The 23,729-nt window shown below is 36.4% G+C and overlaps 2 protein-coding genes across 5 annotated transcripts in view; one reads left to right on the top strand and one right to left on the bottom strand.

Annotated features, from left to right (window-relative positions):
- LOC114295058 (protein EXECUTER 2, chloroplastic) overlaps nucleotides 1-14,664 on the top strand; it is a 31,989-nt gene extending 17,325 nt beyond the window's left edge. The window contains exons 2-11 of one of the 2 annotated variants that reach the window (XM_028239240.2): nucleotides 4,136-4,252; nucleotides 4,339-4,404; nucleotides 4,974-5,080; nucleotides 5,173-5,254; nucleotides 7,418-8,122; nucleotides 8,943-9,069; nucleotides 9,158-9,327; nucleotides 9,597-9,671; nucleotides 14,165-14,257; nucleotides 14,354-14,664. In XM_028239240.2, coding sequence (XP_028095041.2) covers nucleotides 4,136-4,252; nucleotides 4,339-4,404; nucleotides 4,974-5,080; nucleotides 5,173-5,254; nucleotides 7,418-8,122; nucleotides 8,943-9,069; nucleotides 9,158-9,327; nucleotides 9,597-9,671; nucleotides 14,165-14,257; nucleotides 14,354-14,455 — 1,644 coding nt within the window. In that variant the 3' untranslated portion in view covers nucleotides 14,456-14,664. The remainder of the gene's footprint in view (nucleotides 1-4,135; nucleotides 4,253-4,338; nucleotides 4,405-4,973; nucleotides 5,081-5,172; nucleotides 5,255-7,417; nucleotides 8,123-8,942; nucleotides 9,070-9,157; nucleotides 9,328-9,596; nucleotides 9,672-14,164; nucleotides 14,258-14,353) is intronic. The other variant, XM_028239241.2, reaches the window with a different exon arrangement.
- A 3,918-nt stretch (nucleotides 14,665-18,582) lies between these two features.
- LOC145813490 (uncharacterized) lies at nucleotides 18,583-22,968 on the bottom strand. 3 transcript variants are annotated; one of them, XM_082908955.1, is made up of 7 exons: nucleotides 22,610-22,968; nucleotides 21,156-21,219; nucleotides 20,999-21,076; nucleotides 20,141-20,204; nucleotides 19,986-20,063; nucleotides 19,371-19,459; nucleotides 18,583-18,908 (listed from the first exon to the last, which is right to left on the bottom strand). In XM_082908955.1, the coding sequence occupies exons 2-7, from the start codon at nucleotides 21,204-21,206 to the stop codon at nucleotides 18,735-18,737; spliced, it is 534 nt and encodes a 177-aa protein (XP_082765081.1). In that variant the 5' UTR covers nucleotides 21,207-21,219; nucleotides 22,610-22,968; the 3' UTR covers nucleotides 18,583-18,734. The 3 variants fall into 3 exon arrangements, with proteins under 3 accessions (XP_082765081.1, XP_082765080.1, XP_082765082.1); XM_082908954.1 differs by lacking the exon at nucleotides 22,610-22,968 and having other exon boundaries at nucleotides 21,156-22,542; XM_082908956.1 differs by lacking the exons at nucleotides 18,583-18,908; nucleotides 22,610-22,968 and adding an exon at nucleotides 18,923-19,044 and having other exon boundaries at nucleotides 21,156-22,542.
- Between the last annotated feature and the right edge of the window lie 761 nt (nucleotides 22,969-23,729).

Raw genomic sequence — 23,729 nt, 5'->3', positions numbered from 1 at the left:
TGCTGAAGACAGAACTAATTACAACCGCACAGACACTTGCAAAAATTCGAATTTTTCATTGATAAGAAATTCATTACAAACGGAGGGGACAGAGCCCGGTTACATTAAAAAAGTTGGAAGCAAAAATACATAAACAAGGAAAAAGAACACTAAACTAGGGGGGAGAGATTGGCGAACTCGTCTTCGCCGGCATCAAGGTTGACGGTAGGGCTGACTTCTTGGACACCGGGCTCAGCACTGCCGGGCTGTTCTGGCACCTCGGCCTCCTCTGCCTCCGAATTTGTGTCGTCCTCTCCATCTTCAAGTCCCTCCTCGGCCTCCGCTTGCAGAGCGCTGAATACGTCATTTGCGTAAGGCACAAGGCAGACCGGTAGAGAAGCTGGGGGAGGGTTGGCAAATACGTCGGTGTCGGAGCCTTGGCCGAGGTGTTCGCAGGCGGACTTCCAACCGGCCTTGAAGTAGATGTCTTGTGTTGCAAAGACTTGCTTCTGGTAATTCTTCTCGGCCTCGTTGAAACCCGCGTTGTTGGCAGCCCGGCAAGCCTTCCTCTTCTCCTTCTTCAGAGTGTCAACCTCGGCCTGGAGCTCGCTATGTTTTTTCTCGGCTGCATTCAGTTGACCGAGCAGCCTGTTATTATCATTGTTGGCTATCTCGAGAGAAGCTTTAGCCCGGCCGAGCTCGGCTTGAAGGCTTTCAACCTGGCTGGCAGTGTCATTGGCTTTCTGCCTAAGCCGGTGGATGCGCTCCAAGACCAAATGTTGTTTCTGAATGGCCTGCACAAAGAAGCAAAGTATATCAGAATGGGGACCGAGCAAGAAGGACCGAGCAAACACTAGTGAAATGTTAAAAAGAACGTCGACTTACCCTAGCCATGGACTTCACGGAAGATTTTACCAGCCGGGTGTCAGGGACGTGGTCGCTGCCGACCACGTCGCCCGGTAGGAGAAATGCTTTGGAGATATCGAAGGCGAGCAAATGTTCTTTGTCAGCCTTGATTGAAGCCGTCGCCGGGATGTCCTGTCCCCGGTGCTTCAGCTGAGGACGCCAAGCGGGCACGGGAGCAGGAGTTTCAGCTGGATGTTCGGTTGTCAGCTCGGCGACGAGCTCGGCGGAGGGATCTGCCCTTGGTCTCTTTCCAGCCCGGCGCGCTTCTCTGGCAGATTGCCCGGCAGCTGGAGCCGGGGACGCAAGGGCGACCACAGCGCTGCTGGATTGGCCGGCGGCTGGCGACCGGGTTATAACGCTCGGTATCTCGGCTGAGGTCGCGGTTAGAAGGTTTTTGATCCGAGATCTTTTGGCCATCTCTTGCTCGTCGGTTAACCGGATTAATGGGACGTCTGGTAGGGTTGGGTCTGGAGGTGGCGACTGGAGGTGGCGAAGGAGCTCTGAGGAAGTCAGTTACTCTACTCCGGCGCGGAGCAGAATATCTGTAAGTCGGTGTGTAGCCGAGCAATTCGTTGCAGTCTCGGTGACGGTACCTAAGCACGGCCCGAATTGCCTCGACGTTGGGGAATTGGTAGTTGGCTTGCAAGGCTTGGATAGCTGCAAAAGAAACAGGGAAACCGGTTAGTTAAAATAAAGAATAAAGTTCACCGAGCAAGTTTGAGTGGCTTACATGAAGAACCGAAGTCCTTGCTTATGAACCAGCCCGGCACCTCGGCTGTTTCGTAATTACCGGACACCCAGAAGAAATCATCGTCGTGCATATCTTTATCCGGGGTGCCGGTTACGATTTTTTCCTTGCCCGGTCTTATTTTCAAGTAGTAAGCTAGGCCGTCACCGGTGTGGCCCATTGTGTATTGCCTCAATATCTCGGCTAGGCCTAAGTTGGTGCCTAGCCGTTGGTTCAATTCGTGCACGCCGTTGATTATTCTATAAGTGTTGGTGGACACCTGTGTGGGTGCCCGCCCGGTGCGGCGGAGGAACTCGGTTATAAGAGGGTTGAGCGGGAAACGAAGACCCCCTTCCACGATGGATAGCACGGTGAAGGGGCACTCCTCCCTACCCCAAGGTGTGGTCTCCTCTTCTGCGAGCTGCAGGTGGACATCGGCCGGGATGCCGTAGTCCTCCCTGAACGTAGCCAGCGCAGCCGGAGTATCCACTAGGAAGCGGAACTTCCCCATTTTTGGCCGGCTTAGTATGTCCCGGCTGAGGGGTTTGGCTCTGGGTATTGGATGTTGCCCGGTCCTGAGAGCCTCAGGAATGACAGTGGTCCCCTTGGACTCTGCAGGAAAAGGATGGCAAGTGTTAAGTGTTAGCGCGGTCGCGCGAAAGGTGCTGAATTTTAGCTCGGTCATTAAGGGCGCCAAACCACCTCGGTTGTCTACTCTATCTAAGGAGCCCGGTCGCCCAAGCGGACCAGATGTTAGCCCGGTTGAACGGCCAAGTCCTTTTGTTAACTCGGTTTTCGCTGGGGTTGAAACAAACATGTTGTTTGCCCGGTTTGGTTGGTTTTTTGGATCAAAAGAAGGCCCAGAGCCCGGTTCACCCCAGTTCATCAGTGTTCTTTAGAAATATGAAGAACACCAAGAACAAAGAAAGGTTTTAATACAGATTCTACGACCTATGCCCTAATATCTATGTTTTTGTACCCTAATGTGGGTAATATGAAGGAACATAACAACAAAATGAGGATGGATTGACTTACCAGTGAAGAGTAGGACCTAATCCTTCGAGCACGAAGAATGGCAGCGAGTCTGGATGAGGATGCAAGAGCTCTGGGATCAAATGTCGAAATGGCAGTAGGAGGATTTGGAGTTCGAGCAGGGCATGTATGTATAAGCAAAGAAAACCGCCCAAATTCAAATTCTGGCAATAACGGCGGGTTGGCTGCCCGATGACCAATGGCAGACCGCCACGTGTCCCCATTTATGGCTTTGGCAGGACTGAAGCGACGGGTTGAAAAGACGAAGAGCCAACCGAGCTACTTTCAACGAGAATAGGTCAGCCGAGGAATATAACCGGTCAAATCTGCGGACAATTACGTCAACTAGCTCGGTCGAGGCTTGGCATCTTGACGACCGGAGAAACGTTATCTCGGTCGAGGTGAGTAATCTCAGTCACGCTTCCGCGGACGGAATTAAGGGGCAATTGAGAGGGTGATTTATGCTCCGGTGTTGGGCCGAGGTATAGACCGAACAAGTTGAGGGCCCAGCAGAGCATTGGGCCGAGATGATCGACTGTTCACCCGGAGATGGGCTACCAGAACTTGGGCCGGGCAGAGTTTGGACTGTGTGCTGCCCCGGACCGTGCAGAAGCTGCTCGGCCAGGAAGTGACCGGTCAGACCAGGATGCTCGGTCCGAGGATTGTCGAGACCAGACAGACCGAGAGGCCGGCGCTCGGAAAGGCGTGGTCAGCCGAGGTAGTTGACTGACCGGCGAGAAGGCCGACCAAAGGAGGAGCCCGGGCTAAGCTTTGCCGAGATGCCGCCTAGCCCGGTCCTTCATTTGGTTATCCGGTTAGGCGCTTAAGGTATGAAGCATGGTATGACCGAGGTAGGGCAGCTCGGCTGCCGAGCTCCAGCTATGCTGACAGGCAGTTGAGAGCAGGTGATGAACGGCATGGTTTATGCTGACAGATGGGATAGCAGAGCCACGTGTCAGGAGATGACAGGGAGTGGATATGGGGCTCAGAAGGTATATAAGCATGTCTGCGCCCCCCATACGCGACAGACGAACACTCTGTAAGGAATTTCTTACACTCAAACACTCTCTCCCTTCTCTCTATTCCCTCTAAGGTGTGTGCTAATTTGACCGTCGGAGAGTGTTTCCGGCCACACACCGCCGGGTAGCTCACCGTTATTTGCTCGCAGGTGATCGGATATCGACGGAGCTCGGAAGAAAGGAATACGGGCACGCCGGAATATTTGCTCCCCGTACACTAACAACAATATATCCATTCTCATCTAATGAATTAAACAACCTGAAAATTGATAATTACTTCAAAAAAGCTGGCCTGAGATGTTTTCCTTTAATTTTGTATAAAATGCGCAAGTAATGCACTATGGATTCATAGTTTCTTGGATGCCCATACCTGAGTTTGTCCTCCTTCGTTACATATAGTTTAACATGAAAAGATGAGAAAGTTTTCTCTAAGTTTATTGAATGTTTCTGATTGGTTTCTATGCTCTTACAGTTTCAACTAGAAGATGCAATTGAGAGGGAAGACTTCCAGGAAGCGGCAAAATTGAAAACAGCTATTGCAGAAACAACATCAAAAGACAGTGTTGCTGAAATAATGTTTCAATTGAAGGTTTGATAATTTGTTATCATCAATAAGTACGATTGCGCATGCAAAAACTTCGGCTCTTATTCTAGTCTCTCTGTTTCCTTTTTCAGCATGCAATAGATGAAGAGCGTTATCATGATGCTTCACAATTGAGCAGATGTACAGGAAGTGGGCTGGTAACTCTTTTAGCTTGTACAAGCTATTATCTTTCATAGTCTCCCCTCAGTTATTCAGAATTCAGATTCATGAAATTGTTTTCTTCATGCACGCTAGGATAAAAACTTGCAGTGGCCTCGATGGGATTTCTGTAACTGTAAATGCTGAGCTCTGTCTTTTTATTACTTATGTAGCCTAGCTTACCAGTATCTCTTGAGCAATTTTCTTTTTGTCAACAAGAGAGGAGGGAAAGGAATGGGAAAGTAGCAATGAAAGAAGAGAGCAGTAAAAAGATTAATTAACTTTTTCTATTTATGCTGAGGTGCTGTCAAAATTAAGGAGAAAATCGAGAGAGAGGAATTTTTTAGATATATATATTCTCTTTTTTTCTAAAGTTTCTTGCATGCTTACTTTCAATTTTAGTTTTCTCTACACATCTCTTTTTAAGTGGATATATGTCTGGATCAATTTTTTATCAACTTTCTTTCCGCTTGTAGTGTTCTCTCTCCTTGCAATCAAAGGAATAATGTAAATGAAGGTTTTCTGTAAATGGTGGCATGTATGATCTATTTGGCCCTTTCATATGCAGGTTGGTTGGTGGGTGGGCTGTTCAAAGGATTCTGATGATCCCTTTGGCAGGTTAATACGTATAACTTCTGGCGTTGGAAGATTTATTGGCAGGAGTTATAGTCCAAGGTATTATTACAAAAAGCAAACAAGAAGTAAAATTCATGGGTTTGATTAATATCTGACCTATTAGAAACATTAATGCTTATAGTTTATTACAGACAGTTGGTCGCTGCATCTGGTGGAACTCCTCTATTTGAAATTTTTGTGGTCAAAGATGCTGATGAAACATACACTATGCAGGTGATACCGAGTTTTTTTTTTCCTCAAAAAATAAAATCATGAATTATTTGGTGTATTCATCTAGATTTAAGTTTATAAGAATGAAGACCGATCTAGCTGGTCTGTCCAATAGTGATCTATTTGACCTACCCACCATTGATATTGACCTGGCATTGGCAAGTCAATGTAGCTTTTCTCAGAGGCTGTAGGTTCTGACTCGCTCTGTTGCTGCAAACAAAATACCTTGATTTGTATTTAGGGAATTAAGTCCATGTGCCCACATAGATCCATTAACTCCATGCTTTGGATCACATTGATAGTGTTATTTAGACATTTTATGTTTACAGGTTTGTGTAAGTGTATCAAGTGTTAGCCAGATGATTTGATATAGTAAAATTGCTGTGCAGATGATCTAAGCCTGTCTCTGCCAACCTATGGAATCAAGGTGCTGGCCGACCCCAACCCTGATGCTTTTAGGTTCACGTTCAGTCAAATCCTAAAGTTATACTTTGTTAACCTGGAAAAATAAAAAAATAAAAAAAAAAATAAAGAAGAAAAGAAAAAAAGAAGAAGAAGAAAAACCTATGGAAAAATTGTTTAGAAATAGGAACATTTTATCAATGATTCATAAAATTGTAGTTTGCATGATATGGCAAATAAAATAATGTTAGGTCCCCCTATTTCTTATTATAGGATATTTATTTAAGTGTAAAAGAAATGTTCTTTTTAAGTCTCACATTGTGCTATGGACTGTTATTTTCTTGAGGCTTTTATTTATATATTACTTACAAACTGCTTTACATGCATATATACATTAGTAAGTTAAATTTCACTTGGTCTGTCTGGCCTTGGAGGTGAGTTATCCTTATTGATTTTGAAGTTCACATGCCTATTTCCAGAACTACTAGTTATTTAGTGGTTTGTCTATGATTAATGATAATTTTGTTACATAGGGGGTGTTTGGGAAGAAAAAAAATAGCCTAGTTTAGGCTAAAAATCACAAAAAGACAAAATAGACTAAAATAGCTAATAAGACAAAATATCATATCAAACCCATAATCATTTCACTTTTTCTCTTACAAACATCACATCCAACCACAAAAAAATCCAATTATCTTCCCAAACACAAAAATTTTAGCCTACTAAAATAGCCAAAAACTAAAATAGCCTACTAAAATAGCCACTTCCCAAACGAGGCCATAGTATTGCAATTTTGTAGTTGAATCTTATGTGTCATGTTTTTTTGGATGCTTCTGGGCTTGAAAATCTTTTAAAAGTCCTGCATTCTATTTCTATTAATCTGATGGTTTAAAAAGGTATATTAGGGATGCACAAGGCCATCTTTATTCATCCCCGCCCAAGATTTTTGAATTACCTCTCTCTCTCTCTCTCTCTCACACACGCGCGCGCGCGGGGGCCGCGCATGTGCGGGCATACTAAGTGGTGCCATTTCGTTGAATTGATGCTGTCATCCACCACCACCCTTGCAGCATGCTCATCCACCAGACCCATTTCTGGATTGCAATCTGTCAACCACTAGTAGTTAGGATGAAGACTTGTTGAGTTGAGAATCTTTCAACCACTACCACTATTGACAGCATCAACCCTCTTTATATATACATATAATATTCTATCCTGTATGGCTGTCTTGCCCATTTGCATGATAGGAGGTTTGCAACAAACTATAAGTTGATAAAAACAATTTATACTGTAAGGCATAGGTTGTCCATGAATAGACTTGTGTATTAAATAGTGACAGTAATGAGATCAGTGATGTTGGCTGGAGTTTATTAGAAATGGACTCTAATGCCATTAAGATCTATTTTCAGTGAGGGCAATTTGTGGTTAAAATTCTAGGGCACAGAAGATTGGAAATGGACTATAAATACCATTCAAATTTTACCAAAGAGCAACACTCTGAGAAGAGTAAAAACTTTTACTTGGCCCTACTAGTAAGAAACCACATTAAACCTCAACTGCAATAATCCCTGCCTAACCAGCACCTGATATTGGGTTAAAAAATAAACAAATATAAATAAAGCAAAATAAACTTCTGGTGTATGATCTACCCTTAATTCTGTCAGTGATCTCTTTAAATGGATCTTGTTGTCCTCAGGTTTTTCAGGGTCTCTAGATTTTTTGAGGTAGTTTTACAGGCTGTTGATATTATGTCTTTATTGGCAGGTAGCATTCTTGCAACGAGCCAAAGGAAGTTCGACGAACTCCACAAGTTCATCATCCAATTCCAAATCCACAAAAGGGCCATCCATTTCCAAGATCGATGATGCATCTGTAGTAGACATTAATAGGAATGAAACTAAAGCAGAGAAAAGTGAGGACAAAAGCATAAATGTTGAGGGAGCAACTGAGGAAGGGATAACAAGTGTGATAAATTTTCTGAAAGAAAAAATTCCAGAATTGAAATTAAAAGTGATGAAAATTAATGGCACTGAAGAAGTTATAGAGGACACTGATGCTGTGAAGCAGTTGATGCAAGAAGATGATGAGAATACAACGCCCAGTGAAGGTTCTGATGATGAAGCTAGTAATTTGGATGATATTGAGCCTGACCAGGTTGCACTGGGAGATGGTAATGACGCGACAGAAAATGGAAAGAATTTAGATATGAAGGTTTTTATTGGAGGGATTTTACATAACAAAGAAGAAACTTCTACTAAAGATGAGTATGTGCGCATTCGAGCTGAAATTAAAGATATGGAGAGAGATTCTTTTGTGCTTCATATTCCTGCAAGAAGCCAAAATCATGATAGTGAGGAAAGTATAGCGTCTAAGGTTAAAGTGGCAGCTATAGCAGCTAAAGGTGTTTCTGAACTTATGCCTCCTGAAGTTGCCAAGACATTTTGGGGTTCTGATAAGGTATCTTCAAAGGTGAGATTGGCTTTGACTTAGGACTTGTTTGGCTGTGTGAATTGAATTATTCCACTTTGAATTAAATAATTTTAATTTGGGTAATTTGTAAATGATTCATTAAAATTTTTAAGCATCAAACATAACATAGTTTGAACTACTCAATATTATATTAGCTTTTTTTTGTTATAAAAGAAATGATAAGTATAAATATTCATAAATAGAGTAAATTTTGTTGATAGTTTAGTCGTTTCATTTTTACAACAAAAAAGTCTAATTATCTAATTTTTGCATGAATTAAACTTGGAAATGCAGTATGATTTTAGTATATATTATTGTTTCTGGAAAATGAAACTTGAAAAATGCTGTATGATCGAGTGGTGAAATATTCGCTTGTGTTTGTAAATTTATTTTACCAATGACCTCTTGAATTAGACATAGGTGTAAAAAGGAATGGCCTTGAAGCATAGAGGACCCTGGTTTTCATTTATTGTTTGTTAGAAAAAAGAAGTATTTGGTGGATGCCATTTCTTCTTCACTGGTTGTGTAGGAAAACATTCAAGAAATCTTTGGTTGAAGTCTAGGTTTCAAATTTTGGTTTCAACATAATTTGCATTTTGATTCCACATAAGAAGGGAATACTGGAATTTCATCTAGAAGGGAATATTAGAACTTTTTGTGTAGGAGAACATTCACATATGAAACCCATTGGAAGTGTGAAACGTGTGGATGATTTTATACATATTCCTCTTCTTTAGTGAAAACCCTGGTTGTTTTTTTGTGGCCATGTTAGGAATGCTTTTGCAAACACTAAATTGATTGACTGCTATGATTGTCATAGGTTTCTAGAGATGTGCGAGAAATTGTCAAACTTGCTGTTAGTCAGGCTCAGAAGCAGAACAGGTTATCTGACTACACAACTTTTAGTCGAATTACTACTTCTGGAGGTGATTTGGATCCTTTTGATGGTGAGATTGCCTCTCTCTTACACACATTCACATTCAATTCAAACAATAGTATTAACCTTATGGACAAAATATGCTTGTTGGAGTGTAGGTCTTTATGTTGGTGCATTTGGCCCTTATGGCACTGAAGTAGTTCAGTTGAGGCGTAAATATGGTAATTGGAATAGAAAGGATGATACTGATAAATCTTCGGATGTTGAGTTCTTTGAGTATGTTGAGGCAGTAAAGCTAACAGGAGATCTAAATGTTCCTGCTGGCCAGGTACATAAACTTGCTCTTTGCTTATAGTTCTGTTGGCTTGTATATTGTATGCTCTCACATGTTTAGTATGTATGCATGAAACGGAAATGGCCTACCTTTTGAATGGGTGATGCATCCTTGGATTGTGTCTTATTGCTCTTAGCGATACCGAGTCGACTTTTCCTTTCCCCTTTTAGATAGATTGACAAAAAATTATAGTAATATTGTATATTATATACAAGTAATGGAAATTATTTGTACACTAACCAATGTAACTTCTGGTTCTTCAGGTTACCTTTCGTGCAAAAATTGGAAAAGTGAATCGCAACCCCAACCGCGGGTTGTATCCAGATGAATTGGGAGTGGTAATTACATTTTCATTTTGACCTCTCTCTCTGTCTCTCTCTCTGTCTCTGTGTGTGTGTGTCTGTACATGTGTGCGGGGCAAGTTTATATGACACCTAGTTATTAACATACTTCAAGTTTTCCTGAACCCTGGTTTATCCTAGGCTGCCTAGTGTCGAGACTCTAGAGAACTAGATTCTCGAATATGTTTCTAGAAGATTCTTTGCCGATTCCCTCTACAACTCAAAAGTGAAAATTCTGCTCGGAGGAAATTTTATTATAATGATCAGAAATGAATATTTTCACCTATTTGTTGAAAGTCAACTAACATATGCCATTTCATTTGCTGAAAGCAGGAATATATGTTCCAGCTTTACTTCACCATTCATTTCATGTTATCTACTGAAAAACAGCACATCATAGACTACTTCAACACCACATACCACTGCTAGTATGCTATACACATGCAAAGTTTTAATAGGTTTTACTGAGGCGAGGCTAAGGCAAAACTCATTGAGGCTTAGATTTTTAGGCGATACTCCCAAAAGGCTTGCGCATTACAGTCTGAGACATGCACTTTAGGTGCACCTTATATGCCTTTTGCGCATAAATATATGAGACGTATGCATATGAAGAGCTTGTCTTGGGCTCTTGTCAAACTTAGTCTACTAGATGGTTTAAACATAAAAAAGAACCTCTTTTGTCACTATATATATTTCATAGGACAAATCAGGTAAAATGACGAACAAGGAAAAAAAAAAAAAAAGTTAAGGCTTAAGTGAGAAGCTTGATAACGAAAGCTAAGAATATTTCTCTGTTCATACAACTCATAAACTCGAGAGACATTACTTTGATTAGAAAATGACTCAGCAAAGAAGTCTTAAATGGCCTTAGAGGTGTCACAAAATTCAACGGTAGTAGCAACCTTAGGCTCCAAACTATGCCAAAGCCATCCTATAACATAAGAATCCTCACTCAACCAATCGTCATAACCTTTATCATCCTCAACAGGTGGAACGTCAGCAAGAAAACGCGACTTCTTCTTGCCACGCAAGAAAATCTTGACGGCATGAGCCTAAGCTAGATAATTTAGACCACTCAATTTCTTAGTGGTAATAGACTTGGGAAACTCATCATCCTTAGTTATAGAAGATTTCACATCATGTTTTGGCTCAGCCATGATAAGGAGAACAACTAACAGATGCAAAGGGAAAAAAACAAAACACAAGGGCAATCAACCAACATGAACAGAGTGGAGTAAGGAAATTACCAACCAACAGTAACCAACAAGCAGCCAAACAGCCCAAAGAGCTAAAATGTTCAGCCAAGGCCAAAACATGGGTGCTGAACAAGGAAAATCTTCCAGAAATCGCCAAAAATTGACCCAGCAGCAACATGAAGCAAAACAATCTCAAAAATAGCCTCCTAGGGCTATTTCAGTTCCCAAGGAAGAGGTTTTAACAAGCAAAAAACTACGGGTAAGAAGTTTTATCGCAAATCAGAAATATGACACCATTAAATCGAAAATCTTTCAAAAATAGAAAACTCACATCAGATAGTCTCAAAACAATCCACAAAAATCACCAATAAGATCAGAAGAGGAAGACGACCAAGAAGGGGTCACCTTGTCCATCGTACGGAAGATGACATTAGCACGTCATTGTCACTTCAAAGGAATCACGAGTGCCTGAAGAACACTTTGATAAGGTTGAATTGAAACTCTAATACCAAGTTGAAGTGTAAAAGTATGAAAAACTTTGATTAGGGCTAGAGAGAAAAAGAGAGAGAAGGAAGAAGAAGAAAGCTGTATATATTATTAAACATATGTTTCTTGGCTCCTTTCATAAACCTAAAACATCAGCAAATATAGAAAATACAATATGACTATAGTACCCTCACTCAACACAAAAAATAACATATATCACTATATATTCTAACAATATAATTTATGTACTAAATATAAAAATTTGAACTTCAAAATGCTTACACCTTGACGCCTTTAGGCTTACGGCTTGCCTCATGAGGAGTAAAATGCCTCATGTGATGCATTCGCCTTACATACATACGTGTTTGCTGACTAGAAATTTGCATGACATCACACCCTACATACTTGGGGTGTTAAAAAAAACCCAGTTAAATTGTAAACTGATTGAACTGGTCCAAGCCATATGGTTTGGTCCTGTTTTTAAGGGGACAGTTTGGTTCTAGTTTCAAAAACTTAAGAATCATTGATTACAGTTCAGTTTACAGATTAAGGCTCAAAATGATTGAATAAAACCGACCATGACTATTTGATGTTTTTAATAATTTTAATATGTATAAGGTGTTTGACAAGATACTTACTTTTCTTATTGATTTCTTACTTTTAATCTCAATTTCATTCCAACGTTGACAAGGCCTTCATTTATTTTATTCATGAAGTACTTTCTCTTTGTACAAAAATTGTGTAGTTTGTTTTACTATTTGTATGATTTACATATTATTTAAATTGCATTTTTATAGTAATTGCTATATAATATGAAGAGTTTGTTTTGTTTTTAGATAGATTATCAAAATTAATCTGGAGAATATTCAAAAAATTTAAAGTATGCTTATGTAATTTTTGGAATACTTGTATTGGTAGAATCAATTTTTATTGAACTACTCTAGTCTAGATTTAGTGGTGAATTTTTTAGTTTAGAACCATGGAACCGAACTACTGTTTGCAGTTTGGTTCTAATTCTATTAGAAGGTTCACAGTCCAGTTTGGTTCCTAAAGTTTTAGAACTGTAGAAAATGGTTTGGTCCTTGATTTGCCTTATAATTAAATCAATCTGGTCCATAAACACCCCTATGCACGGTAATATAACTAAACCAAGCCTTAAATCCCATCAAATGGGATTGGCTACGTGAATCAAGAGGTGATGAATTATACAACATATGTTCATGTGTTTGAATGTGATTTTCTAATAGTTAGTCAAAAGGGAGGTGGAATTCAGAAGCGATACTGGCAAGAGTTATGCTAGGGATCCCAAATATTCTACCAAATATTCTACCAAACCTCTTACATGGGTGTGGCACCCACACACGTGGATTTACGTGGGTCCCACCTCATGTGAGAGATTTGGTAGAATATTTGGTAGAATGTTTGGGATACATAGCATTTCTCTACTGGAAGTGAGTAACATAGTTCAAAAAAAATACCACAGGAAATAGGAGGTGATCAATTATTCGAAATTAATTGAAAATTTTAATACTTTGATAACATGACACACTTGAAAAAATCCATCTGTATAAGCATTAGATTATAAGAAAATAAATTTATAAGGGAAGTTCTGTATTTTGAAAAATTAGGTTTTGAGAGTGTAGAAAAATATATTTAAAAAAATGGGGGAGCACAATTCTTGTAATTTTTCCTGACATCTCCCAAATGTTTTGACGAGTTTTCTTCAATTTCCTCTAGACTTTGCAAAATGTTTCCTTTACCATTTTAAGAAATCTTTTCTTGGAAGCTTTATCCTAGCCTTTAAGGGTGCTCAGCAGATATTCTGATCTGCCTAAACTGATCGAACTGAACTTATTCGCTGCATTTTGGACAGATGCGTGATGATAAGTGGACAGTTGCGGATTGATTTTTTTCAATTTGCCTAGTTTTGGACGGGTGACAGATTTGAGGTTCTTTTAGCTGCAATCGAACCGCTAAACCACGAACACCCCTAGTAATTTTTAAGATTGTGTTTTTAATTTGTTTAAATATTATGTTTGTGTTTTCAATTGAAAAATAGTTTAGATATTCTGTTGTGTTTTCAATTTGTTTTCAATTTGGAAATCTTTTTATCAAATGGCAAGTGTTGATATTTGGTATTTTTGTATGGAAAATATAAGGCTTAATTTTGTCATTTAAAAAAAAAAATCAAATTAAATAATTTTTGAATAAAAAAAAAAGTAATAAAATAGTTTTGATAATGCATGATTTTTTTATATGTATTTATTATTGATATTTGATAATTTACTTGCTAATCTTTTGGTTATGTGGAGTTGGATTGTTATTCAAAAAAAATGTTGACAAGTTATATTATGTTTAAAATTTGTAAAAGTTTAAACCGCCAAACCGATTCGCATCAATCCGTCAATTTGCATCTGCCAATTCGGCGGACGAATGTGGATTGATATTTTCCAATCCGCCAATCCGGCAGACAAATGACGGATTGGAGGTTCTCCGGCCGCAACCGAACCACGAGCACCCCTGCTAGCCTTTACAATTTTTTGGGAATTGTGTGTTCCTTGCTAAACCAAGTTTTTCCAAGGCGGTAGTTGGACACCACACCTATTTTGTTATTAATTTTCTCGAGGAACATATTTTTAGTACCTTGAACCTCTGTCAAATACTGTCCTGACATTTAGAGAAAATGCCGAAGTCGTAGTTCTTGAATTCAAATGCATTGAATTAACAGTATCTTCTTGTTGGATTCTGAAATACAGATGTGGAAATTTCAAAAGTGCAACTAACTCAGAGAGAGCTTTTCTGTTCCAGGTTGCAAGCTATAAAGGTCAAGGGAGGATAGCAGAATTTGGGTTCCGAAATCCAAAATGGGTTGATGGTGAACTCCTCCAACTCAATGGCAAGGTAACAAATTATGAAAGCCTTGAAGCATTTAACCTTCCTTTTGATCTGACCCGAGTTTTTGAATTGATTTGTTTTTCCAATTGTGGTTTTGTGTAGGGCATGGGACCATATGTACGAGGAGCAGATCTTGGTTTCCTTTATGTTGTACCTGAGCAGAGTTTCCTAGTACTTTTCAACTGCTTGAAACTACCAGACTAACAAGTCTGTTCGATCTGACACCCCTTGCATATGGTATGAATTCAAGAAGAGAAAATATTTCTTGTTTTCTTTGAGTGGAGGCAGTTTCACCCTACGATAATACAATGTAACTAGCATGCACGTTTTTGTCTTTTTTCTTCTCCTTTTTAAGTGTTCTTTTGAAGATTTTGAAAAAAATAAAAGAAATAAAAAAGCGAAATGTTTTTGAAGGGTTATTTTGCTCAAGATTTTGTGGTTTTTCTCAGCTCCTTCACCGGTAATTCAATAGGATGATGGTCTATTAGCATTTCTAAGTAATACCTGTAAGAAATTCACAAATAGATGATACACACGAGCTACTCTCTGCAGCAGTCAGGTAGCAGGATATTCTTTGATCAGATGAATATGGGACGTGTGATGTTTAGAATTTTTTGCAGCTTCCTGTGAATTGTGTAATCGTCTTAGAATTGTGTGAGAAGCTCGGGTAACTACAATGGTGATGACCAAGTAATTTGTATGGAAATAATATTCATGGATGTGTACAATTTGGCTATACAAATTATAAATTCAAAAGAAGCTGACATAGTTCCCACAGTAAATGGCAAAAGGTCTGTCTTTTGTGTTTTGTTATTTGGGCATCAAAGGCGAGCAGGGATCCTCTCCTTGGCTTCCTATTTGGTGGGTTATTTGGTTCACTTTTAAGCTTAATTTTGATAATTCGAGCAGTACACATTTTAAGATTTGTCGAGTATATTATATCTATAAAAATTAAGTTAATCGGATATCGAAAATCACATGTTCGGATCATCGAGCTAAAAGTTTTATTAAAAAATAAAATTGTTTATTAATTTTTTTTTAATAAATGATTTTTAGTTCGATCTACTTGTTTTTTTACAAGTATAATACACTTGACAAATCTTAAAATGTGAATCGTTCAGATCATTGAAATTTAGTTCAAAAATGAGCTCAATGACCCACCAAATAGGAAGTCAAGGAGAGGATCCTTGCCAATTGATGTCGAGCAGAACATCTTTGTACTTTGGTGAAGTAGAAACCAAAATTTATGGAGGTTCCTTTTTGTGGCCATTCTAGGTTTAATAATTGGAATTTGGACACAACAATCTGAGCAGGGAGATTGCAACATGTAAATACTTTATGGCAAACAAAGACTTAGATTTATTCACTCATTCATATGCCCAATATTGAGTCTGTTTAAACTAATCCAAAAGATAATGATAAATTTGAGTGAATGGACAAATTTAGGGTTTTATGTGTCACAAAATATTAACGCGTTGCAATCTATTATTTGGTTCAGTTTAAACTCGAATTGGCGATAAACTTAGGTTTTTATTTATCACAATATGTTAATGTGTTGCAATCTTAGTACTTGAATTGTTCGGTGACAAATTGAGTTGCAATAAAAACGAGAAAGAGAGAAAGGTAATGGGATGCTTTTCTTCTTTCTTTTCTAGTTATTCTTTTGGAACAGAGAGCAGGACCACAGGGTGCTGGACAAAAAGATATGTGTCATGTTGGCAATGTGTCAACACCCACTGTTTGGAAAGTGCTTCAAATAGAAGAAATCTCACTTGGAGTTGGAGAACTTTGTTTGGTAGAAGGGAAAATAGAAAGTTGAGAGTATCTGTGCCTTTATTTTTTCAAGAGATGCTTATCTTCAAAGAAACCTAGAAGCACTTGTTGGTTTATCTCTAAGCCTCACTAAAGAGTCCTCCATACACAAGAAAATGACAAAAAAATGAATAAATCTAAAGCACTTATTACTAAATTTAATACACAATTAATGAATTTCATAACACTTTTTAACCTTTATAAACTTTTTGAAAACAGTTTTTATCAAAATTTCCAAAGTACTTTAGCATCTGTCAGTAAATAATAGGATGTTTAACTTTTTTTTTTTCTTCTAGTTTTCTCTTCTTTTTCCATCCGACTTCGAAGTTAGTGTTGGTGTTAGTAGTGGTGGTAGGATTATGGAAACATTTTCAACTCAAATGAATTTATTTTTCATTAATTATAGAAAATATTTTCTATTAACTTACATGTTATGTTCTATTAACTTACATTTTATGTTGTACCAAATGTTAAAAAAAATATAAATAAATATTTTGTGCTGTTTTAGCTATCTACATTTTTTAGAAGGGAATTGGATGGCAATTGGCCACAGGAAAAGAATCCCATTTTGGGGTGACATCAGTTCACAAGGTGTGGTTAAGATCGAGATCACATTAAATCCATATAATGGTGACAGGTGACAACAATAGCTAGTAATAAAATTGATTCACTTTCTCTCGTGTTGAAAATCTTATTATAACAAAATTGAGGAGTTTATATGGTTTATTTTGAGTTCTGTTCTAATAATTTGAATTGTTCATTTTGTAGGATTCTTAATTTGTATTATCCATGAAAAAATTAATTCGATCTAATAATCATAATTTTTTTATTTTATTGTATTTATCTTTGAAAAAATAGACGATAAATATATTTTTAAAGATAAATGTGATAAAATGAAAAAGTTATGCTTAATGAATTGATCAAAGTTTTTTCATGGATATTGAGATTCCTACAAAATGAACAGTTCAAATTATTTAGATGAAACCTGTAATAGTCCGTATGGAACTCTTAAATTTTCTCATATTAAGATCTCAACATATGAAAAGTTCAATCCTAATAAAATAATGGTGACAGTAGTGTTAATAGGACAAGATAGAGCGAGCTAAAATATGAATTAAAAAATAGGTTAGATTATCTATTGAGTAATTATTTGATTACTTAATACTTGCGCATTTATATTCCATTTTAAATAAGTACAAGTGGATCATGACTCATTTAATTTCTACATTGTTTAATTTTTATTCATTTATATTGTATTTTCTGAAAAATAGGCTATTTATATAGCTCCAACTTTGTGCCCTTTTCATTACTAATCAGTGTTTGTAATCTCCATTGAGAATTACAAAAAACAAAACAGTTACTTCCATACTTTTAAAATATATATAATTGTCTTTAGATTTTAATTTATATAATAATTAAATTCTTTTTTTATCAATAATTTATTAGCCTTATAAAAAAAAAAATCTTGTTATCTCTTTTCAACTAAAATGTATTTTTATTTTTATTTATTTCAATTTCTACTCCCCATCTATTAGTTCTAGTTATTTTAACATTGCTAAATATATATATATACTAGCGTATGCCCGTGCCTAAAGGCACGGTGTAAATAATATTAAGATTAAAATGCAGTTATAAAAATATATTTAACAGACTGTACTCTACAATTCTAAACAAATCAAACATAAAAAAAAAATTAAATATCAAATAATGCACATCAGCCAATGCTCTGCAATTTAAAAGAAATTAAAATTAAAATACACACCAGTTACTGTACTCTATAATTCCAAACAAATCAAATATAAAAATAAAATTAAATATCAAATAATGCACATCAGCCAATGCTCTACAATTTAAAAGAAATTAAAATTAAAATGCAAACCAGTTAGTGCTACTGTTGCCAATCAAATCTCTAAGAGAAATTAGAACTGTTGAATCAAATCTATAGATGGTATGTAGCTTCACAACAAAATTCATCCTATGACATCTGGTAACCACAAAATTTAGAAAATATAACGCACACACATCTATTCTATCATTGAACAAAATTGTTTTCATCTCCAAATGCAAGATGCCTACTTTTTGTAGAGTATTGTTGTGTGATTACCAATTTTTACACCAAATTTATATATCATTTTGACATGTAATCACAGAATTAGTGCATCAGTAGACACCTTTCATGCATTAAACTACACATATGCATGGCATATAAGATGCCTCCTCAGATGATGGAACCTAACTGTATAGAGATAACTTGAAAATAGAGCCTAATGGCAAGAGGAACAATACATTATTTAACTGTATAGTATAGAGAAAAATTGACATTTTTTTCACTATCATATTCCATATCAGTTTAGGTGTTTTCTTTTGTCTAACATTAACAATACATTATTTAAAAGAAATACAAATAAAACAAAAATGATTGCCTACAGAAAATATAAGGCACAATAAATATGGTAAATGGACCACCCCAAAACAACTGAGATTAATGAGTGATCAAAAATATCATAAATGTAGAACTGTTTCTAGAATTGGGTAATCATACTATTCAAGATAATATTGTGCAACTGATTTAGCTACTTCTATTCAAATCAATCACAGGGACAATGGGTTACGTTTGTCAGACCCACATTTGAATCCCTGATATAGAATATATATGGTTACAGAGAAATTTTCAAGTGTTAATCCAACTAAGATCTATCAAAAGCAGCAGTTGCAACAGCTGATCATTACATAGCCACACTACACACCACAAAAGAAATTCAACACTAAAAAGAGTTAGAAGTATGGACCCTACCTTAGGTTGAAGATTGGTTATTGTGGACCTCAGCACAGTGATCTTCTTCATCTGGCAAATACCAGTGGGGGAATTGAACAAAAAGAGCGAAAAAACATAAGGAACATCCAATCTAAAGATGAAATACTTACCAAAAAAAATCTAAAGATGAAACAGAAGTTAACAGGTAACTTTCACTGGACATACCCTGAACAAAAGCAGGGGTATATAATATTTATTTACCAAATGTTGATCAGCAGATTTCTACTATATAGCACAAAGAATCCCAAAGATGATGTCAAATTTTTATCGAAGGAAAATAAATTACATACATAGTCAATAAAAAACTGAAAAAAAGAATAGTACGGGATGTTGGTTGAAAAACAACTATAGGAGGCATTGCAGTTGCTTTGATAGCCTGCATACTCCTAGCAATACATTTTTTGTATAGTTTGGACCAAATCATTCTGTGTTCATCACAATATAAGCAAACACTACTCAACTGCAGAAAGAGGAAATAGTGGATTACTCAACTGTAAGGAAGATGGCTTGCCAAGAACAACAATACCAAAAATGCTTGATTGAAACTTTGCAGAATTCAGATTGCGATTGAAAGACGACACCTGAAACAGAATAAAACAATAATAATAACAACAATGAGAATAATTTCCATGTCGCACATTGCAATCCATGAGTAGTGAAAACTAAATGACATAATGTGGAAACAAAATTAGAACAAAAATAAATAAATAAATAAAAATAAAAAATACACATACAACAGAATTAAAAAAACAAAGAAAGTTCTAAGGTTGAGAATTTAACTGGAAAAAAAGAAAAAAAAAAAATTACCAACATCTCAATAAATAAACATTACCAACATCTTAATAAACATTACCAAAAAGGGATATGTTAGAATTAGGTCATGGTATTTGACAATAAATAAATAACTAAATAAATAAATAAATTTAAAAAATAAAAAATAAAGTGAGAAGTTAAGTTTTCAATAACCTAATTGATGTTTTCATGATTTTCAAAATAGGAAAAATCAGCTCATGAAATAAAATTAATTCTAACATATCTAAACAACCAAATAAGCATCAAAGAAAAACGAAAAAATTGAACAACACAATGAACATAGTCCATAACTACCTCTTTGGTAGCAGATGAATAACATCTCAACGCGGATACTGCAGGCTGTTGTATCCTCTGCAAGGATTGTTCTAAAATCTGAAATTAAATACTATCTATTAGATGCAAAAAAATCTTCCTTTTTCAAAATCAAAACATACGATTGAAAGACCTACCGGAACAGGAAATCCTCCAGCTCCAAGTTTTTGCCTTGCAATCCTCCACATCCTTACAAATGAACTAAACATATACATACATAGTCCACATACACAAAAAAACCATAAAATTAAGCAGATATTATCTCCAAATCAGAGGCAAAGCAAAATATTATACATAGTTCAAACCTGAATTGCAACAGACGGAAAATAGTCAATCAAAAAAAAAAAAAAATTTGTTTTAAATTTTTTATCATAGACCACTGTTAAAGAAAACCTATTCATACAGCACTCAATCAAAGATAGTCAGTTAAACACCAAAATCGATCAAAATCATTCAAACAGATCCAGTAGGTAATCCATAAAGTAAACCATGCAGCAACAATATATAACAAATGTAAGTACATCCAATTCAAGAGAGTAAAGTTCGTATGATCGGAATTAAATAAATAAATTAGAACAAAAGAAAGTTCTAAGGTTGAGAATTAGAACAAAAATAAATAAATAAATAAAAATGAAAAATACACATACAACAGAATTAAAAAAACAAAGAAAGTTCTAAGGTTGAGAATTTAACTGGAAAAAAAAAAAAAAAACATTACCAACATCTCAAAAACATTACCAAAAAGGGATATGTTAGAATCAGGTCATGGTATTTGACAATAAATAAATAACTATATAAATAAATAAATTTTAAAAATAAAAAATAAAGTGAGAAGTTAAGTTTTCAATAACCTAATTGATGTTTTCATGATTTTCAAAATAGGAAAAATCAGCTCATGAAATAAAATTAATTCTAACATATCTAAACAACCAAATAAGCATCAAAGAAAAATGAAAAAATTGAACAACAGCACGATGAACATAATCCACAACTACCTCTTTGGTAGCAGATGAATAACATCTCAACGCGGATACTGCAGGCTGCTGTATCCTCTGCAAGGATTGTTCTAAAATCTGAAATTAAATACTATCTATTAGATGCAAAAAAAAATCTTCCTTTTTCAAAATCAAAACATACGATTGAAAGACCTACCGGAACAGGAAATCCTCCAGCTCCAAGTTTTTGCCTTGCAATCCCCCACATCCTCACAAATGAACTAAATACATACATACATAGTCCACATACACAAAGAAACCATAAAATTAAGCAGATAATATCTCCAAATCAGAGGCAAAACAAAATATTATACATAGTTCAAACCCGAATTGCAACAGACGGAAAATAGTCAATCAAAAAAAATATAAAAAAATTTGTTTTAAATTTTTTATCATAGACCACCGTTAAAGCAATCCTATTCATACAGGACTCAATCAAAGATAGTCAGTTAAACACCAGAATCGATCAAAATCATTCAAACAGATCCAGTAGGTAATCCATAAAGTAAACCACGCAGCAATAATATATAACAAATGTACGTACATCCAATTCGAGAGAGTAAAGTTCTTACAATCGGAATTAAATAAATAAATTAGAACAAAAGAAAGTTCTATGGTTGAGAATTAGAACAAAAATAAATAAATAAATAAAAATAAAAAATACACATACAACATAATTAAAAAAATAAAGAAAGTTCTAAGGTTGAGAATTTAACTGGAAAAAAAAAAAAACATTACATTAAGAAACCATTATACTATTTACCTCAATCTATTATATAGATAATTTCTCTTTGGACATTTTCAAAAACGTTTCTCCCATATTATATAGATATTGTATTACAAAAAACTAATTATTAAAAACCCAAAGAGAATAATAATAATAATAATAAAGAAAAAAGAGATGATAGAAAAATAGAAGGCCCAGCCTTATTAATGATGTGGCTGGCAACCTATTATTGCATTTCTAATTAGATTTCTACTTGGTCAATCTATCATGGAAAAGAATCAGGCAGATGAGAAAAAGAAATCAATAAGAGAGAAGAAAAAAAAGTAAAATAATTACCCTGAATTTCTATTGAATTCCCAGTTACTAACATGCAATGGACCACAGTTACTGTTGCAGCTTGGGAGCCATACCACATGACATCGCACAAACTACTTTTTGTCCGGCTAGGACTTTTATCAAATATTTGGTGACCACCATCACAACCACCACTTCCAACGCACATATCACAACCATCAGCTTCCACCCCCACATCTGCCATCACCACCAGCCTACCACTACCACAAACTCACCCCCACTCATTAAGAAACCATTATACTATTTACCCCAATCTATCAAAAACAAAATCAAAAACATCAAATATATTTCTTATTCTTGGCTGCAGTGGAGCAAGAGACCCCGATTTATGCTTGGAATAGAGCATTCTATGAGGAAGATAACCACAACATGAACAGATTTGGTAGAAATTACAAATATATATAACCCGTAAACAAAACCCTAGAATAACCTGTTTGAATCAGAACAACCATGAGAGAGAAATTAGTCAAAAAGAAAAAGAGAGAGAGAAGGGGGAGAGGCAGAAATCGAGTGGAAAGGCTCAATCTTACCTTGCGAGAGCAGCGTCGGTAGCGTGGATAGTGAAGGGAGTCGAGTTCAAAGCGTTGTAAGGGAAGGAGGAGTAGCGTAGCGAAGGGGGAGGGTGGTTATCGAAAGGTTGGGTTTTTGCTGAATTCAGTCTTCCTGTTCAATGGCTGTGGTGATGAGCAGCAGTGAGAACGTGGGAAAGAGAGAGTGGCAGAGGCGTGTTGTTTGGGGACGTGGGAGAGAGGGAGAGATGAGCTCAAACGGGCGGGAACTAAATGCACCTAGACCATTGATCTAAATGTATATGGACTTAGGACCGTTGAAATCAATTGTATCTCTCATACATTTTGGATATATTCAAAAACCTTTCTCCTATATTATATAGATTGTATTACAAAAAACTAATTATTAAAAACCCAAAGAGAAAAATAATAATAATAATAAAGAAAAAGAGATGATAGAAAAATAGAAGGCCCAGCCTTATTAATGATGTGGCTGGCAACCTATTATTGCATTTCTAATTAGATTTCTACTTGGTCAATCTATCATGGAAAAGAATCAGGCAGATGAGAAAAAGAAATCAATAAGAGAGAAGAAAAAAAAGTAAAATAATTACCCTGAATTTCTATTGAATTCCCAATTACTAACATGCAATGGACCACAGTTACTGTTGCAGCTTGGGAGCCATACCACATGACATCGCACAAACTACTTTTTGTCCGGCTAGGACTTTTATCAAATACTTGGTGACCACCATCACAACCACCACTTCCAACGCACATATCACAACCATCAGCTTTCACCCCCACATCTGCCATCACCACCACCCTACCACTACCACAAACTTACCCCCACTCATTAAGAAACCATTATACTATTTACCCCAATCTATCAAAAACAAAATCAAAAACATCAAATATATTTCTTATTCTTGGCTGCAGTGGAGCAAGAGACCCCGATTTATGCTTGGAATAGAGCATTCTATGAGGAAGATAACCACAACATGAACAGATTTGGTAGAAATTACAAATATATATAACCCGTAAACAAAACCCTAGAATAACCTGTTTGAATCAGAACAACCATGAGAGAGAAATTAGTCAAAAAGAAAAAGAGAGAGAGAAGGGGGAGAGGCAGAAATCG

Source organism: Camellia sinensis, chromosome 15, assembly GCF_055761805.1.
Source record: "Camellia sinensis isolate YWXY chromosome 15, ASM5576180v1, whole genome shotgun sequence".
NCBI classification, from domain to species: Eukaryota; Viridiplantae; Streptophyta; class Magnoliopsida; order Ericales; family Theaceae; genus Camellia; species Camellia sinensis.
The sequence above is the reverse complement of the archived record's forward strand: the minus strand, read 5'-3'. Positions and strand labels throughout refer to the sequence as shown.